The sequence below is a fragment of the Typopeltis vanoorti genome, chromosome 17 (genome assembly GCF_054136105.1).
Source record: "Typopeltis vanoorti isolate ZY-2024b chromosome 17, IOZ_Tvanoo_1.0, whole genome shotgun sequence".
NCBI classification, from domain to species: Eukaryota; Metazoa; Arthropoda; class Arachnida; order Uropygi; family Thelyphonidae; genus Typopeltis; species Typopeltis vanoorti.
This window is the reverse complement of record NC_143565.1, coordinates 92,542,572-92,561,248: the sequence shown is the minus strand read 5'-3', so window position 1 is coordinate 92,561,248 and position 18,677 is coordinate 92,542,572. Positions and strand designations below refer to the sequence as shown.

General features: G+C 36.0%; 1 protein-coding gene across 1 annotated transcript in view; it reads left to right on the top strand.

Annotated features, from left to right (window-relative positions):
- Positions 1-18,677, top strand: part of LOC150097639 (uncharacterized) — a 64,609-nt gene that overhangs the window by 28,687 nt on the left and 17,245 nt on the right. Inside the window, exons 4-5 of the mRNA XM_090406963.1 lie at positions 2,059-2,163; positions 8,890-8,968. Coding sequence (XP_090263089.1) covers positions 2,059-2,163; positions 8,890-8,968 — 184 coding nt within the window. The remainder of the gene's footprint in view (positions 1-2,058; positions 2,164-8,889; positions 8,969-18,677) is intronic.

Below are 18,677 nucleotides of genomic sequence, written 5' to 3'. Positions count from 1 at the left end.
ACCACAGATTTTGTTTCTCATATTAAAGATATTCCCATCGATGATAATGATATTCTAGCTAGTTTGGACATTATATCTTTATTTACTAACGTTCCTACGGACGAGGTACTTACATTACTACAGGATAAATTATCCAAAAAAATGTTCACTTTATTAAAACATTGCATTCATTCTGGTTACTTCAGATATAAGGACTCCATTTACCAACAAAAACAAGGCCTGGCAATGGGCAACCCTTTGTCCCCTGTGCTAGCTAACATCTTCCTTGAAGACTTTGAAAAGAAAGCCATATCTTCCTTCTCATTTAAACCAAAAGTTTGGAAAAGATATGTTGATGATATATTCATTATTTGGAATCACGGGCACACAGCTCTCACAGATTTTCTTCGTCATCTAAACATCCAACATCCTAATATAAAATTTACTGCTGATATAGAAAATAATAACTCTTTACCTTTTTTGGATGTTATGCTTACACGATACTCTGAAAGATTAAAAATCTCTATGTACAGAAAACCTACGCATACCAATAGATATCTGCATAATCTTTCTCATCATTTTCCACCACAAAAACTTGGAATTATATCTACCTTAGGACACAGAGCACGTTCTCTCTTAAATGAACAAGATGAACTACAAAAAGAAATGAATCACCTCACTCTTATTTTTAAACAAAATGGATACTCTGAAAAAACAATTAAGAAACTTCTTCTGAACCCTCCTAAGCAGTGCACAACAGAGACTATTAATTTTAAAGGTAGCATCTCTATTCCATACATTAGCACAGTCTCTAAGAAAATAGCTAAAGTCCTTAAAAAATATAATATCAGGACTTTCTTCACCACACTTCCAAAAATCCGCTCTCTAATCAGCCATCCAAAACCTACTCATCACAACCTTAAGTACCCTGGAGTATATAAATTGTGGTGTGATTGCAATATCCCATACTTTGGTCAAACTAACAAATCTATTGAACAACGCATAGAAGAGCATAAGAGAGACATCTCATACAAAAGATCTCATGCAACTGCTTTATCCAGTCATGTTCTTTTTTCAAATAATCCTAATGATGACCAACAAAGCCACTCTGTATGCTGGAATAGATCAGAAAATATTTTTCGCTGTGAAGATGAGTTTGAAAGAAAAATCGTAGAATCACGGGAAATCCTACTGAACCCGGTCCACTTAAATAATAATTTAAGTTATAACATCCCAGATAGCCATGCTGCAGTTATTCAATATTGGCGTTCACGTGAACTTGCACGCACAATTGCAACAAACAATGGCACGCCAGTTGGAACAACTTGAAAAATACAACGTTTTTATGTATCGATTATGTGAGGCAATTTGTACCTGTAATTTCCAGTTTGTTTATTTAAATAATTCAATGTTTATTAGTATTCCTTTCCTTTATAAATACCTGAAGAAGGCTGCTATATGCCGAAACTAGTAGTATTTATCATTAAAATCTTTATATGTTATCTCGGTCTTGGAGTCATTAAATCTATTTTTTGAAATATATATAGATATATATATTTTTAAAAAAATTTTAATGACTAGAACCAAGGTTTAAATAAAAAAACTTTAATTACACTACTAGTTTCGTCTAAAACTAGACTTCATCAGGTGTGAGATAAACATAAATACCAGTAACCAATCTAAAGGAATTGGTTTTTTAAAAAACAGAGTAACCTCTGTGTTTGTATTTATATGCTTATATGATTTTTTTTATTTATATTTATCTCACACCTGATGAAGTCTAGTTTTAGAAGAAACTAGTAGTGTAATTAAAGTTTTTTATTTAAACCTCGGTTCTAATCATTAAAAAATTTTTAAATATGATAGCAAACTGAGTAAATCTTCAATCAAACATATATATATTAATATAAATGGGAAAACAGAAATCTTTGCTTGCCCACAATATTAACATACCATAGGTTTATAGGAGCCACATGAAAAAAATAAATAAGTAAATAAAAATTAAAAAAAAAAAAAAAAAACTGATCTGAATAATTCTTCTCGTGAAATTTATACCTAGCATGCATTTTTCATTATTAGGAAAGGCAACAAGAAGATAAACGCTCTGGTTCTCCATCAAAAAGCTTAACTAGGCATGGTAAAATACCAGTGAGAAAGAGTAAGTCACATTATTTCTATAATTATGTATTTAGATTAATGTAGGTGTGTGTGTGTAGAGAGTGTTGTCCTCATCATCCTTTCAGGAATTTGGGCCCGGTGGCCTATTTCAATCTTATTCTATCTTTTCCTTGGTCATCCATGGTTTCTATATCCTTCAGCTGGGTGGTATGGAGTATTTTTTTGGGTAGTCTTGAACTCTCCATTCTTTTGATATGTTCATTCCACTTCTTTTGGTATTCATATGTTTTGTCCAATACTGAATCTGTTTTTAGTTCTTTACATATTTCTGTGCTTCTTTTTTGTCCTAGAGTATAGCCTGCTGTCCTTGCAGGAATTTCTTTTCTCCAGCTTCTATTATTTTTTCTTCTGCGGTTTTTATGGCCCATAATTCACTTCTATACAGTAGAGAAGGTCTTGCAAAAACTTGATAAATTCTTATTCTTGTATGCTTTTTCACTTGGTTAGTTTCAAAAATATTATGGATCATTCCTGTTATCTTTAGGAAGTTTGAAATTTTGATGTCCATGTCAACTTCTTTTGTATATGATACAGCACATTCAAGGTGTTTGAAGCAGTTAATTTGTTTTAAAATTTTATTTACAATCATGATCGTACTTCTGACTAGAGATAGTCCTTTAAAAGCCATGATTTTTATTTTGTCTGTTGATATTTGCATTCCAATTCTTTTTTTTTTTTTCACTTATGTTAAGGCATCTATTGATTTTTGGAGTTCATCTTCACTTCTTGCTGTGATTATCTGGTAGTCTGCAAACAAAAGGGTATTAAGTGTAGTTTCACAATCCAGTTTAAATGCCAATTTTATATTTTTCTTCCATTTCTTTGCTATTTCATCTATATAAATATTAAATAAGAGTGGTAACATTGGGCTTCCTTGAAGGACCGTTCTGTTTATTGATTTCCATTCTGTAACTTTTTCATTAATTCTTACAGCTATTTGGTTCTTCTGATATTAGTTATTGCAGCAAGCAGCTGATTTGGAATGTTTAGATTCTTCAGTAGTCCACAGTTTGTTCCTTAAGACTCTGTCAAAGGCTTTCTTTTAGTTTACAAATGTGTGTTTCTATGTTGTATTCGTAATGTTTTCTCCATTAAGATTTTTAATAAAAAGCTTGGTCAGTGCATGATTATCCTTTTCAGAAGCCATTTTGGTCTTTGCAGTTTATCTTCTACATATGATTTAAGTTTTGAAGTTAATATTCGTGCATATAATTTACCAGTATTTAGAAGACTTATTCTTCTGTAATTTTCATAGTTGTACTTATCGCCTTTTATATATATATATGTATATATATATATATATAGGGATGATAATTGCCTTAGTCTTTCTGGGATTTTTCCTTGCTGCCAGATATTGTTAAATAATTTTAAAAGTAATTTGATTAATAGGATGCCTGCATATTTTATAAGTTCTATATTTATTCCATCTTCTCCAGGGGATTTTCCTAATTGCTTTGCTGTATTGCTTGTTGGATTCCTTGTAATATTATGTCAGCATTATGTCTTAATTAGTTAGCATTATGTCAGTTTTAGATTCGTTACTATGCTGCCATAAGTTTTTGAAGAAATCCAGCCAGGTTTTCTCTTTGATTGATTTCCAGTTTCACTTTTCTTTTACCTCCTTATTCATATTCCTTAGAATTTTGTGTGTATTTGGTCTCTTCACTGTAAGATCTCTTTCCAATTTTGCCATAAAGTTATCCCATGTTTCTCTTTTTTCAGCATGCTTTTTTTTTTCTTTTTCTTTTTTTTTGCTTCTAGTGATTTTGTGTTTATCCATTGTTTATGTGCTTCTTTCTTGTCTTTGATTATTGCTTCAATATTTTCATCCCAGTTTCTTATTCCCTTTCTCCTCTTCCATTTATTTTTTGTTCCGCGCATTCTGTTGCTGCATTTATTAATATTTTTTTTAACTTTCCATTCTATCTCTATCATCATTTTCTTTTAATCGCACTAGTTTTCCATTTATTCTTTGCAAATAAATATAGTTGATACTTTTATCATCCAAGAGTTGAACTCTAAAAGATTCCTGGAGATTTCTCTTAACACTGATTTGGTTCATTTTAAACCATCTTGGGGGTATTCTTAATTTTCCTCGTAAGAGACTAATGATCAGATTCAGTTTCTGCACTTCTAAATACCCAGCTATCTGGTATCATATTAGCTGTTTTCCTATTATCTATTCTTATTTCCCAAGTGAATTTATGGCAATCTTTATGCTTGAAAAAAGTATTAGTAATTTTTAAGTCATATGTGGAAAATCCCTAAGTCTGTATCCATTTTTATTGCATGTTGTTTCACTATTTGTTCCTATATTTGTACCTAGTGGGATGTTCCCTACTCTGGCATTGAAATCTCCCATTATTAGAAATCATTTGGGTTTATTTTATCTTTTATTTTTTGTGAATCTGAATAAAAGGCATCGTTATCTTCCCATCTTCCTTCCTCTGGGGAACAGACATCAAAGTGGTCAGGAAGCTGCGACTTATTTTTAATCTTAGGTTTAGAATTCTCTCACTCCAGTATTTGTAATGTTTTTTTTTTTTTAGTTGATTTGTGAATAAAAATCATTACTCCTGCTTTTACTCTTTCTTCCTTTTTGATTCCATTGTGGATATAGATGTAATTATCTGTTTCATCTGAACCTTTTTTATTTTTTCTTTGTTTCTGTTATTACTGCTAATTTGATATTTCTTTCTATTAGGGTTTTGTCTAGATCTTGATATTTGTGATGGATACTCCTAACATTCCAAATAGCAGCATATTAGATATTCTTGTTTATTTTCATTCTTTTTCCTTTCCTTATCCTGCTCTTATCTGTTAGCCTGTCTGAGTTGTTTTCCAGGGTGTCAGTCCAGTTACTTTTTTCTTGAGACATTGGAGGGAAAAAAGATTCAGCTGGGTTTGTTACTGGCCATCCACAGCTTAGTTTGGTGGTGGGGCTTCTACCTTAGGGCCTCCAAACTTGCCCTATCTCTCTTCTCTCAATTTGTACGTGGCAAGCTTCCCACTGGACTTGGTACCCAATCTTCCACTTGGTTGCTCAGGTTCCAGGTTTAAGCACATGGAGGTGAGAGTTGGATTGGGGAGGAGAGGAGAGGCTAGGTGATCCTACTTGAGAGGATTATATGTTGTGCATCCATCCCATATATAGAGTATATATTTAAATTTATTCATGTATGCCAATCTCTTCATTTACCATTAGCCAAATGATTTTTTTTAACTAACCGATTCAATATTTAAAAAAAAAAGTTCATCAGAAAGCTTGTGCAGTTTCTTTGATGGTTTTACTACATGCTCTATCTAGAAAGCAAACAAAAGTTTCTAAGGTTGCTGTAATTATTTAAAAATTATTTTTAAAGGAAATTATTTTTAAAAATTTTATTTTTTTTCTGGCACTTTGCTTGATTTTTTAGAATATTTTGACAACAGAAAGAAAAATTTTATTCATTTTTTAAAAATATTTTATTAATGATTAATTTTGAATATACAAGGAGCTAGACCCTGCAATATAAAAAATTGTCCATATAATAGTTCTTTTTTGATTTCCATAGCCATATTGTATTGTGGATTTGTGAGGGGCAGAATTTTATTGCCATATTTTCAAAATGTTTCATGATAAGTTGGGGATGGGGGACCTATAGCTGTGCCTTCTGTCTGCTTGTATTTCCTTGCCAAGTAAAATAATCAGACCAAATGGTAAAATTGAATAAGGCTGATATGTCTGGGGGAAAGAGAGAGTCTAAATTAGTTCTGAGATTTCTTTTAAGGATACCTTAGTGAATAGGGAAACCATGTCAAAATTTGACCATATTATCAGTATCTTGGAGAATTATATCTGACAATCAGGAGATGAAGAATGCAGAGTTATAGCTAGGTAGGATTATATGGGCTAAGCCTTTAGATAATTTCAGGATACCTGGATAAGACATTGTCTATTAATTGTAGGAGTGCTTTTTTTTGTGGAGGAGGTCGGCTTCAGCTCATTATGTAGATTAATCTCTGAATAAGATTGACAATTTTCAATCATATTCAGAGCAATCAAGTACTATTATAGCATTATCCTTATCTGCTTTAGTGACAATATTGTGGTTTTTTTAAAACATGGCAAGATTTACATAGGATTTTTTTTTTTTTTTTTTTTTTTTGGAGGCTTTGCAGATTTTAAAATGTTGACCATCCAGCTGGATATTATTGACAATGGAGGGTTGTAGATGTTTTTGTTGTGATTTGAAGACTAGGTATTATTTTCTTTGGTGCTGAAGAATAGTTATGGCTGATGTGAAAGTATTGATATCTTCTTTCTTTATTGAGCTGAAAAGATGACATGCTAATCACATTTGTTCCGGAGGCAGTCAAGGCTTCTGTATCTTCTTGGTTAGATTATTAAATTTTTGGATATGGTGGACCTTCACTTTTTTTTAAATTCTTCTTTTGTGCTGAAGCATTGGAGATGTTTCAGAGAATCATCCCAAGTTCAGCATTTGAGTATGTTGGAAAACTCAATCTATAGCACTTAAGTATGCCATTAGTGTTGGCCAATATGATGTGTGATATCAATTTGCTCTCACAAAAGAGCAAAGCTAGTACAGTGATAGATACAGAGAACTTTTGGAGACATATATCTATATCACTGTCATCTTACGTCACTAATGTGGTGTAAGATCACAATAAGATTGTTGTTAGAAAATAACTAATAAGATTTTAATTGGATTATACTATTATAGTGTTCTGTATTACAGGAAATATTATTATTATTATTTTATGGGCTACTCCATGGAGTCCTTAGACTCATCAAGAGAGGCCCTAAACATCATGCCAAGCACTATCCAACATTCATGCAGTATCTATTATACTTTGCTTTGAACTCATTCACAGTTATGGTACCCACAACAGACTCTCGCAACCTATTCCACTCATTCACCACTCTCCAAGCAAAAAATCTAGTCCTGACGCCCCTACTGACTACACTCTTGCTCCTTTTCCAAAGATAACCCCTAGTTGTCCCACTGCCAATCCTATTATGAAAAATTTCCTCTGTATTAATCTTGTAAAAGCATTTCAATAATTTGTATGTCTCAATCATATCACCCCTTTTCTGTTTGTCAACCAATTTCTGTAATCCACAAATCCTCAACCAGTCCTCATAAGGTTCATTCCATAGACTTACTACCATCTTGGTCACTCACCTCTGGATCTTCTCTTCCTCATCCCAAGAAACCAAGGTGACCATATCTGCATGCAGTAGTCAAGATGGGAGTCTTACCAAGGCTCTATAAAGAGGTGTAGTAACCTGCTTGTCAGGGTATTCTTCAGTAACCAAATAATCCAATAGCCTGCTTTATCCACTTTTGCAGTATGCCCTCTAAACTTTGAACTCGCTATCCACTAACAGCCCCAAATCTCTGGTTTCATCAATTTCCTGGGGTGCAGTTCCATCAATATTACTATTACTATTATGGGGGGGGGGGGGTGGGGGGGGGGGGGGGTGGGGGGGGGGGGGGGTGGGGGGGGGGGGGGGTGGGGGGGGGGGGGGGTGGGGGGGGGGGGGGGTGGGGGGGGGGGGGGGTGGGGGGGGGGGGGGGTGGGGGGGGGGGGGGGTGGGGGGGGGGGGGGGTGGGGGGGGGGGGGGGTGGGGGGGGGGGGGGGTGGGGGGGGGGGGGGGTGGGGGGGGGGGGGGGTGGGGGGGGGGGGGGGTGGGGGGGGGGGGGGGTGGGGGGGGGGGGGGGTGGGGGGGGGGGGGGGTGGGGGGGGGGGGGGGTGGGGGGGGGGGGGGGTGGGGGGGGGGGGGGGTGGGGGGGGGGGGGGGTGGGGGGGGGGGGGGGTGGGGGGGGGGGGGGGTGGGGGGGGGGGGGGGTGGGGGGGGGGGGGGGTGGGGGGGGGGGGGGGTGGGGGGGGGGGGGGGTGGGGGGGGGGGGGGGTGGGGGGGGGGGGGGGTGGGGGGGGGGGGGGGTGGGGGGGGCACGCCAGTTGGAACAACTTGAAAAATACAACGTTTTTATGTATCGATTATGTGAGGCAATTTGTACCTGTAATTTCCAGTTTGTTTATTTAAATAATTCAATGTTTATTAGTATTCCTTTCCTTTATAAATACCTGAAGAAGGCTGCTATATGCCGAAACTAGTAGTATTTATCATTAAAATCTTTATATGTTATCTCGGTCTTGGAGTCATTAAATCTATTTTTTGAAATATATATAGATATATATATTTTTAAAAAAATTTTAATGACTAGAACCAAGGTTTAAATAAAAAAACTTTAATTACACTACTAGTTTCGTCTAAAACTAGACTTCATCAGGTGTGAGATAAACATAAATACCAGTAACCAATCTAAAGGAATTGGTTTTTAAAAAACAGAGTAACCTCTGTGTTTGTATTTATATGCTTATATGATTTTTTTTATTTATATTTATCTCACACCTGATGAAGTCTAGTTTTAGAAGAAACTAGTAGTGTAATTAAAGTTTTTTATTTAAACCTCGGTTCTAATCATTAAAAAATTTTTAAATATGATAGCAAACTGAGTAAATCTTCAATCAAACATATATATATTAATATAAATGGGAAAACAGAAATCTTTGCTTGCCCACAATATTAACATACCATAGGTTTATAGGAGCCACATGAAAAAAATAAATAAGTAAATAAAAATTAAAAAAAAAAAAAAAAACTGATCTGAATAATTCTTCTCGTGAAATTTATACCTAGCATGCATTTTTCATTATTAGGAAAGGCAACAAGAAGATAAACGCTCTGGTTCTCCATCAAAAAGCTTAACTAGGCATGGTAAAATACCAGTGAGAAAGAGTAAGTCACATTATTTCTATAATTATGTATTTAGATTAATGTAGGTGTGTGTGTGTAGAGAGTGTTGTCCTCATCATCCTTTCAGGAATTTGGGCCCGGTGGCCTATTTCAATCTTATTCTATCTTTTCCTTGGTCATCCATGGTTTCTATATCCTTCAGCTGGGTGGTATGGAGTATTTTTTTGGGTAGTCTTGAACTCTCCATTCTTTTGATATGTTCATTCCACTTCTTTTGGTATTCATATGTTTTGTCCAATACTGAATCTGTTTTTAGTTCTTTACATATTTCTGTGCTTCTTTTTTGTCCTAGAGTATAGCCTGCTGTCCTTGCAGGAATTTCTTTTCTCCAGCTTCTATTATTTTTTCTTCTGCGGTTTTTATGGCCCATAATTCACTTCTATACAGTAGAGAAGGTCTTGCAAAAACTTGATAAATTCTTATTCTTGTATGCTTTTTCACTTGGTTAGTTTCAAAAATATTATGGATCATTCCTGTTATCTTTAGGAAGTTTGAAATTTTGATGTCCATGTCAACTTCTTTTGTATATGATACAGCACATTCAAGGTGTTTGAAGCAGTTAATTTGTTTTAAAATTTTATTTACAATCATGATCGTACTTCTGACTAGAGATAGTCCTTTAAAAGCCATGATTTTTATTTTGTCTGTTGATATTTGCATTCCAATTCTTTTTTTTTTTTTCACTTATGTTAAGGCATCTATTGATTTTTGGAGTTCATCTTCACTTCTTGCTGTGATTATCTGGTAGTCTGCAAACAAAAGGGTATTAAGTGTAGTTTCACAATCCAGTTTAAATGCCAATTTTATATTTTTCTTCCATTTCTTTGCTATTTCATCTATATAAATATTAAATAAGAGTGGTAACATTGGGCTTCCTTGAAGGACCGTTCTGTTTATTGATTTCCATTCTGTAACTTTTTCATTAATTCTTACAGCTATTTGGTTCTTCTGATATTAGTTATTGCAGCAAGCAGCTGATTTGGAATGTTTAGATTCTTCAGTAGTCCACAGTTTGTTCCTTAAGACTCTGTCAAAGGCTTTCTTTTAGTTTACAAATGTGTGTTTCTATGTTGTATTCGTAATGTTTTCTCCATTAAGATTTTTAATAAAAAGCTTGGTCAGTGCATGATTATCCTTTTCAGAAGCCATTTTGGTCTTTGCAGTTTATCTTCTACATATGATTTAAGTTTTGAAGTTAATATTCGTGCATATAATTTACCAGTATTTAGAAGACTTATTCTTCTGTAATTTTCATAGTTGTACTTATCGCCTTTTATATATATATATGTATATATATATATATATAGGGATGATAATTGCCTTAGTCTTTCTGGGATTTTTCCTTGCTGCCAGATATTGTTAAATAATTTTAAAAGTAATTTGATTAATAGGATGCCTGCATATTTTATAAGTTCTATATTTATTCCATCTTCTCCAGGGGATTTTCCTAATTGCTTTGCTGTATTGCTTGTTGGATTCCTTGTAATATTATGTCAGCATTATGTCTTAATTAGTTAGCATTATGTCAGTTTTAGATTCGTTACTATGCTGCCATAAGTTTTTGAAGAAATCCAGCCAGGTTTTCTCTTTGATTGATTTCCAGTTTCACTTTTCTTTTACCTCCTTATTCATATTCCTTAGAATTTTGTGTGTATTTGGTCTCTTCACTGTAAGATCTCTTTCCAATTTTGCCATAAAGTTATCCCATGTTTCTCTTTTTTCAGCATGCTTTTTTTTTTCTTTTTCTTTTTTTTTGCTTCTAGTGATTTTGTGTTTATCCATTGTTTATGTGCTTCTTTCTTGTCTTTGATTATTGCTTCAATATTTTCATCCCAGTTTCTTATTCCCTTTCTCCTCTTCCATTTATTTTTTGTTCCGCGCATTCTGTTGCTGCATTTATTAATATTTTTTTTAACTTTCCATTCTATCTCTATCATCATTTTCTTTTAATCGCACTAGTTTTCCATTTATTCTTTGCAAATAAATATAGTTGATACTTTTATCATCCAAGAGTTGAACTCTAAAAGATTCCTGGAGATTTCTCTTAACACTGATTTGGTTCATTTTAAACCATCTTGGGGGTATTCTTAATTTTCCTCGTAAGAGACTAATGATCAGATTCAGTTTCTGCACTTCTAAATACCCAGCTATCTGGTATCATATTAGCTGTTTTCCTATTATCTATTCTTATTTCCCAAGTGAATTTATGGCAATCTTTATGCTTGAAAAAAGTATTAGTAATTTTTAAGTCATATGTGGAAAATCCCTAAGTCTGTATCCATTTTTATTGCATGTTGTTTCACTATTTGTTCCTATATTTGTACCTAGTGGGATGTTCCCTACTCTGGCATTGAAATCTCCCATTATTAGAAATCATTTGGGTTTATTTTATCTTTTATTTTTTGTGAATCTGAATAAAAGGCATCGTTATCTTCCCATCTTCCTTCCTCTGGGGAACAGACATCAAAGTGGTCAGGAAGCTGCGACTTATTTTTAATCTTAGGTTTAGAATTCTCTCACTCCAGTATTTGTAATGTTTTTTTTTTTTTAGTTGATTTGTGAATAAAAATCATTACTCCTGCTTTTACTCTTTCTTCCTTTTTGATTCCATTGTGGATATAGATGTAATTATCTGTTTCATCTGAACCTTTTTTATTTTTTCTTTGTTTCTGTTATTACTGCTAATTTGATATTTCTTTCTATTAGGGTTTTGTCTAGATCTTGATATTTGTGATGGATACTCCTAACATTCCAAATAGCAGCATATTAGATATTCTTGTTTATTTTCATTCTTTTTCCTTTCCTTATCCTGCTCTTATCTGTTAGCCTGTCTGAGTTGTTTTCCAGGGTGTCAGTCCAGTTACTTTTTTCTTGAGACATTGGAGGGAAAAAAGATTCAGCTGGGTTTGTTACTGGCCATCCACAGCTTAGTTTGGTGGTGGGGCTTCTACCTTAGGGCCTCCAAACTTGCCCTATCTCTCTTCTCTCAATTTGTACGTGGCAAGCTTCCCACTGGACTTGGTACCCAATCTTCCACTTGGTTGCTCAGGTTCCAGGTTTAAGCACATGGAGGTGAGAGTTGGATTGGGGAGGAGAGGAGAGGCTAGGTGATCCTACTTGAGAGGATTATATGTTGTGCATCCATCCCATATATAGAGTATATATTTAAATTTATTCATGTATGCCAATCTCTTCATTTACCATTAGCCAAATGATTTTTTTTAACTAACCGATTCAATATTTAAAAAAAAAAGTTCATCAGAAAGCTTGTGCAGTTTCTTTGATGGTTTTACTACATGCTCTATCTAGAAAGCAAACAAAAGTTTCTAAGGTTGCTGTAATTATTTAAAAATTATTTTTAAAGGAAATTATTTTTAAAAATTTTATTTTTTTTCTGGCACTTTGCTTGATTTTTTAGAATATTTTGACAACAGAAAGAAAAATTTTATTCATTTTTTAAAAATATTTTATTAATGATTAATTTTGAATATACAAGGAGCTAGACCCTGCAATATAAAAAATTGTCCATATAATAGTTCTTTTTTGATTTCCATAGCCATATTGTATTGTGGATTTGTGAGGGGCAGAATTTTATTGCCATATTTTCAAAATGTTTCATGATAAGTTGGGGATGGGGGACCTATAGCTGTGCCTTCTGTCTGCTTGTATTTCCTTGCCAAGTAAAATAATCAGACCAAATGGTAAAATTGAATAAGGCTGATATGTCTGGGGGAAAGAGAGAGTCTAAATTAGTTCTGAGATTTCTTTTAAGGATACCTTAGTGAATAGGGAAACCATGTCAAAATTTGACCATATTATCAGTATCTTGGAGAATTATATCTGACAATCAGGAGATGAAGAATGCAGAGTTATAGCTAGGTAGGATTATATGGGCTAAGCCTTTAGATAATTTCAGGATACCTGGATAAGACATTGTCTATTAATTGTAGGAGTGCTTTTTTTTGTGGAGGAGGTCGGCTTCAGCTCATTATGTAGATTAATCTCTGAATAAGATTGACAATTTTCAATCATATTCAGAGCAATCAAGTACTATTATAGCATTATCCTTATCTGCTTTAGTGACAATATTGTGGTTTTTTTAAAACATGGCAAGATTTACATAGGATTTTTTTTTTTTTTTTTTTTTTGGAGGCTTTGCAGATTTTAAAATGTTGACCATCCAGCTGGATATTATTGACAATGGAGGGTTGTAGATGTTTTTGTTGTGATTTGAAGACTAGGTATTATTTTCTTTGGTGCTGAAGAATAGTTATGGCTGATGTGAAAGTATTGATATCTTCTTTCTTTATTGAGCTGAAAAGATGACATGCTAATCACATTTGTTCCGGAGGCAGTCAAGGCTTCTGTATCTTCTTGGTTAGATTATTAAATTTTTGGATATGGTGGACCTTCACTTTTTTTTAAATTCTTCTTTTGTGCTGAAGCATTGGAGATGTTTCAGAGAATCATCCCAAGTTCAGCATTTGAGTATGTTGGAAAACTCAATCTATAGCACTTAAGTATGCCATTAGTGTTGGCCAATATGATGTGTGATATCAATTTGCTCTCACAAAAGAGCAAAGCTAGTACAGTGATAGATACAGAGAACTTTTGGAGACATATATCTATATCACTGTCATCTTACGTCACTAATGTGGTGTAAGATCACAATAAGATTGTTGTTAGAAAATAACTAATAAGATTTTAATTGGATTATACTATTATAGTGTTCTGTATTACAGGAAATATTATTATTATTATTTTATGGGCTACTCCATGGAGTCCTTAGACTCATCAAGAGAGGCCCTAAACATCATGCCAAGCACTATCCAACATTCATGCAGTATCTATTATACTTTGCTTTGAACTCATTCACAGTTATGGTACCCACAACAGACTCTCGCAACCTATTCCACTCATTCACCACTCTCCAAGCAAAAAATCTAGTCCTGACGCCCCTACTGACTACACTCTTGCTCCTTTTCCAAAGATAACCCCTAGTTGTCCCACTGCCAATCCTATTATGAAAAATTTCCTCTGTATTAATCTTGTAAAAGCATTTCAATAATTTGTATGTCTCAATCATATCACCCCTTTTCTGTTTGTCAACCAATTTCTGTAATCCACAAATCCTCAACCAGTCCTCATAAGGTTCATTCCATAGACTTACTACCATCTTGGTCACTCACCTCTGGATCTTCTCTTCCTCATCCCAAGAAACCAAGGTGACCATATCTGCATGCAGTAGTCAAGATGGGAGTCTTACCAAGGCTCTATAAAGAGGTGTAGTAACCTGCTTGTCAGGGTATTCTTCAGTAACCAAATAATCCAATAGCCTGCTTTATCCACTTTTGCAGTATGCCCTCTAAACTTTGAACTCGCTATCCACTAACAGCCCCAAATCTCTGGTTTCATCAATTTCCTGGGGTGCAGTTCCATCAATATTACTATTACTATTATTACGGGCAACTCCAGGGAGTCATTAGACTCATCGAGGGAGGCCCCAAATCATATTCATCACAACTATCTGACATTCATACAGTATCTATCATAACTCGCCTTAAACTCATTCACTGTCACAGCATCCACTACAGACTCAGGGAGCGCATTCCACTCATTCACTACTCTAAAAGTAAAGAACCCAGCTCTAACACCTTTACTAACCACACTTTTGCCCAGTTTCCATGGATGTCCCCTAGTCCTCCCACAACCAGCCCTGTTCTCAAAAATATCTTCTGAATTAATTTTATAGAAACCCTTCAGTAATTTGAATGTCTCAATCATATCTCCCCTCCTCCGCCTATCAACCAATTTTTGCAACCCACAAATCCTCAACCTGTTCTCATACGGTTCATTCCACAGACCTGCTATCATCTTGGTCACTTGCCTCTGGATCCTCTCCACCTCCTCCCCATCAAGAAGAAACCTAGGTGACCAAATCTGAGCACAGTAGTCTAGATGGGGTCTTATCAAGGCTCGATAGAGAGGAACAATAACCTGATTGTCTCTGCTTGTCAACGTATTCTTCAGCAACCAAGTGATTTGATGAGCTATTTTGGTCACTTTTGCAATGTGTCCCCTAAATTTCAATTCCTTATCCACCAACACTCCTAAATCTCGTGCCTCATCAATTTCCTGGAGCAGGGTTCCACCAATGCAGTAAACTGCCGCCAATCTTTTCATCCCAAAATGCATAACCTTACATTTTGCCACATTAAACTGACATCCATTCTCCTTAGCCCAGACCTCCAATCTATCCAAATCATCCTGCAAAATTTTGACGTCATCTGCATTCACTATTGCCCTACCCAACTTCGCATCATCCGCAAACAAATGTACTGTTCCTCTCAGATCATTTCCTATATCATTTATGAACAAATTAAACAGCAGTGGTCCAAGAACAGATCCTTGTGGCACACCACTAGTCACAGGCCGTCTTGTGGACTCTACTCCCGAGTAAACCACTCTCTGATATCTCTCCGTCAACCACCCTCCTATCCATCTCACCAACCCTATGTCCATTCCCATATGCTGCAATTTACTGATTAGAATTCCATGTGGAATCCTGTCAAAGGCCTTGGCAAGGTCCAGTAGAATCACCGTAAACCCATTACCCTTATCCAGTTCAGCCGTCACTGTGTTATAATACGTGAGCAAGTTACTGAGGCATGACCTACCCTTCACAAAACCATGCTGTCCCCGATACAGTATCCCATTTTCTTCTATCCAATCTTGTATTTTCCTCTTGACTATTTTCTCTAAGACCTTGACAATGATTCCTGATATGCTAATCGGTCGGTAATTTACAACAGCAGTCTTGGAACCACCTTTATGCAGTGGAACTATTTTCCCCTCTTTCCACCCGCTCGGGACTAACCCAGACCCGAGACTCAAATTAAACAAAATGGTCAAGGGTACTGACAATTCTTTAGCTGCTTCTCGTACAACACGAGCTGGTATACCATCCAATCCCACAGATGTATTGACATTGAGGTTATGCAATAGACTACTCACCTCCACTTCATTAACCACAATTCCCGTATAATCTACTGGTTTATTCGTTTCTGCAATGTCACCACCTGGATGATATACTTTTGCAAAGTGCTCACTCAGTAACTCAACTATCTCAACTGATTCAGTTACCTCCCTACCATCGGCATTCTTTAAAATCAATCTGCCATGTACATTTTTTCTTTTACTTGCTACATATCTAAAAAACTGTTTAGGATTCTCTTTAGCCTGCATGGCCAATGTTCTTTCGTAAATCCTTTTTTGCTTTTCTTACCACACTCGTCACCCTTCTGGCCTGCGCTTTATACCGTTCATGTGCCTGCCGGTCACCCTTCTCCTTAAATTCCCTCCATAGTTGTTTCTTTTTTTGCAACTCAAGCTTAATGGTGTTATTCATCCATTTAACCCCTACTTGATTTATTATTCGGACTCTAGGTATACAGTCAGCCATTGCTTCATGCAAGCACTTCTTAACTACCTCTCATGCACTATCAACTTCTAGTCCTTGCAGTTGTACATGCCATGGCACTGAACCAATCAAACTCCTAAGCTTGTCATACTTTCCCGCCCGATAATTCCACATGTACCCTGTCTTAATTGAAAATTCTACACCTTTAGCCACCTCCCAAGTTAAGACCCTATGATCACTCTCACCGATTGGTGGCAATGTGGTCATATTTGTTACAGCCAAATCCTCAGATGTAATTACTAGGTCAAGCACTCTCTGACCCCTAGTATTTTCCATTACATGCTGTCGCAGATAGTTATGCCTTAATAACCGCATAAAATCCAGTTCCTTCCTCCCGTGTGTCCTCTCCTCACTCCAATCAATGCGACCATAGTTGAAATCTCCCATAATAATTACCCTCCTTCCACCCATTTCTTCTATTTGCTTGTGCATACTGTCACCACCATCTTTTCCATCACCTGGTCTATAGCAGCACCCAATTGTATATTTAGTTCTGCTAGCCACAATCTCACACCAAATGGCCTCAAATGTGCTCTTTTCTCTATCCTGCAATTCAACTTCTATTCTCCTTGGCTGGAGCTCATCAGCTATCATCAACAATACTCCTCCCCCCATTTTATTCTCTCTGTCATTCCTGAACACACTATACCCATCACATTCAATCCCACTAGTTATATCATCTACAGTCAGCCATGTTTCACTAATACCAATAACCTGTGGTCTGGAAGTGCCAACCATGGCCAAAAACTCTTCCTTCTTGTTCCTAATACTCCTAGTATTAGTGTACATGAATTTAAGACCCCCATTAGCCCCTACCCCACCTTGATGCCTTATATTAACTATCCCACTCAGATTTGTTGTCCTTATTTGCTCTGGCATATTATATTCATTCTTACATTCAACTGCCTCCATAAGGACTGTATCTCTACTCCCCCCCCCCCTAACAAATCTAGTTTCCCTGAATTTGCACATCCACTACATTCAGCAACACTTTCTCAAGTCTTCTTACACCGTAACCATTCAAATGCAAGCCATCCTTCTTATATAGATCCTTTTGCCCATCAAACTCACTCCACACATCCACAAATTCCACACCACTCGTCATACATAACCCACGCATAAAGTCATTTGCAATTATAGCCCTCCTTTTAAACATTTCACTGTCATACCGTGGCAAAAGACTAATCATTCTAACTCTCTCACTCTTTTCTTTTGCTACCTCAAACAATTCATTCAGGTCTTCTATCATTTCCATTTTATCTCCTTTCAAATCATTCGTACCTGCCACAACAATCATTTCTTTCACCCTTTCCTTTTGCTCTCTAATAGACGCAGTTACGTCCTTTATGGTCGCACCAGGTTGGTACGATTTTGTCAAATCCTCTACTAACACATCTCGTACTAACGAGTCTCCATACAATATACAATATGGTGCACAGCTGGTAATCTTTTCACTCCAAAATGCATAACCTTTACCACTTTACACTTTGCCACATTAAAAGTGATATCCATTTTCCTTTGTCCAGACTTCCAGTCTATCTAAATCATCCTGCAAAATTTTAACATCATCTGTAGTGATGATTGCTCTACCCAATCATCAGCAAATAACTGAATAGTTCCTCTCAGATCCTTTCCTGTATCATTAATGTGCAAATCAAATAGTAGTGGTCCAAAAACATAGTCCTGTGGTGCACTAGTCACAGGTCTTCTACTGGATTCTACTCTGATATATCTCCATCAACCACCCTCTTATTCACTTTACCAACTTTATATCTATCCCCCATGTGTGCAGTTTATTAATTAGGGTTCCATGTGGTATCCTATCAAAAGCCTTTGCAAATCCAGCAGTATCACTGTAAGCCCATTACCTCTATCCAACTAAGCTGTTACTGACTTATAAAACATGAGCAAGTTACTGAGGCATGACCTGTCTTTCACACAATCATGTTACTCCCCATATAGTATCCGATTTCTGTATTGGGCTCTTTACCTACTTTCCCAGTACCTTGACTATGACTCTGACTTTACTGTGACCAACTATAAATAATTCTTTTTATCAAGTCTTATTCAATATGTGAATCTCTGTACATTTCAACTTTTTGCATGATGTTCAAGTATAGTCACTGTTTCTATTTCACTTTCATTCAGTCTACTCACTATAGCAAACAGTTTTATAACACTCACCTGAAATACCTGTGGAAAGGATATTTG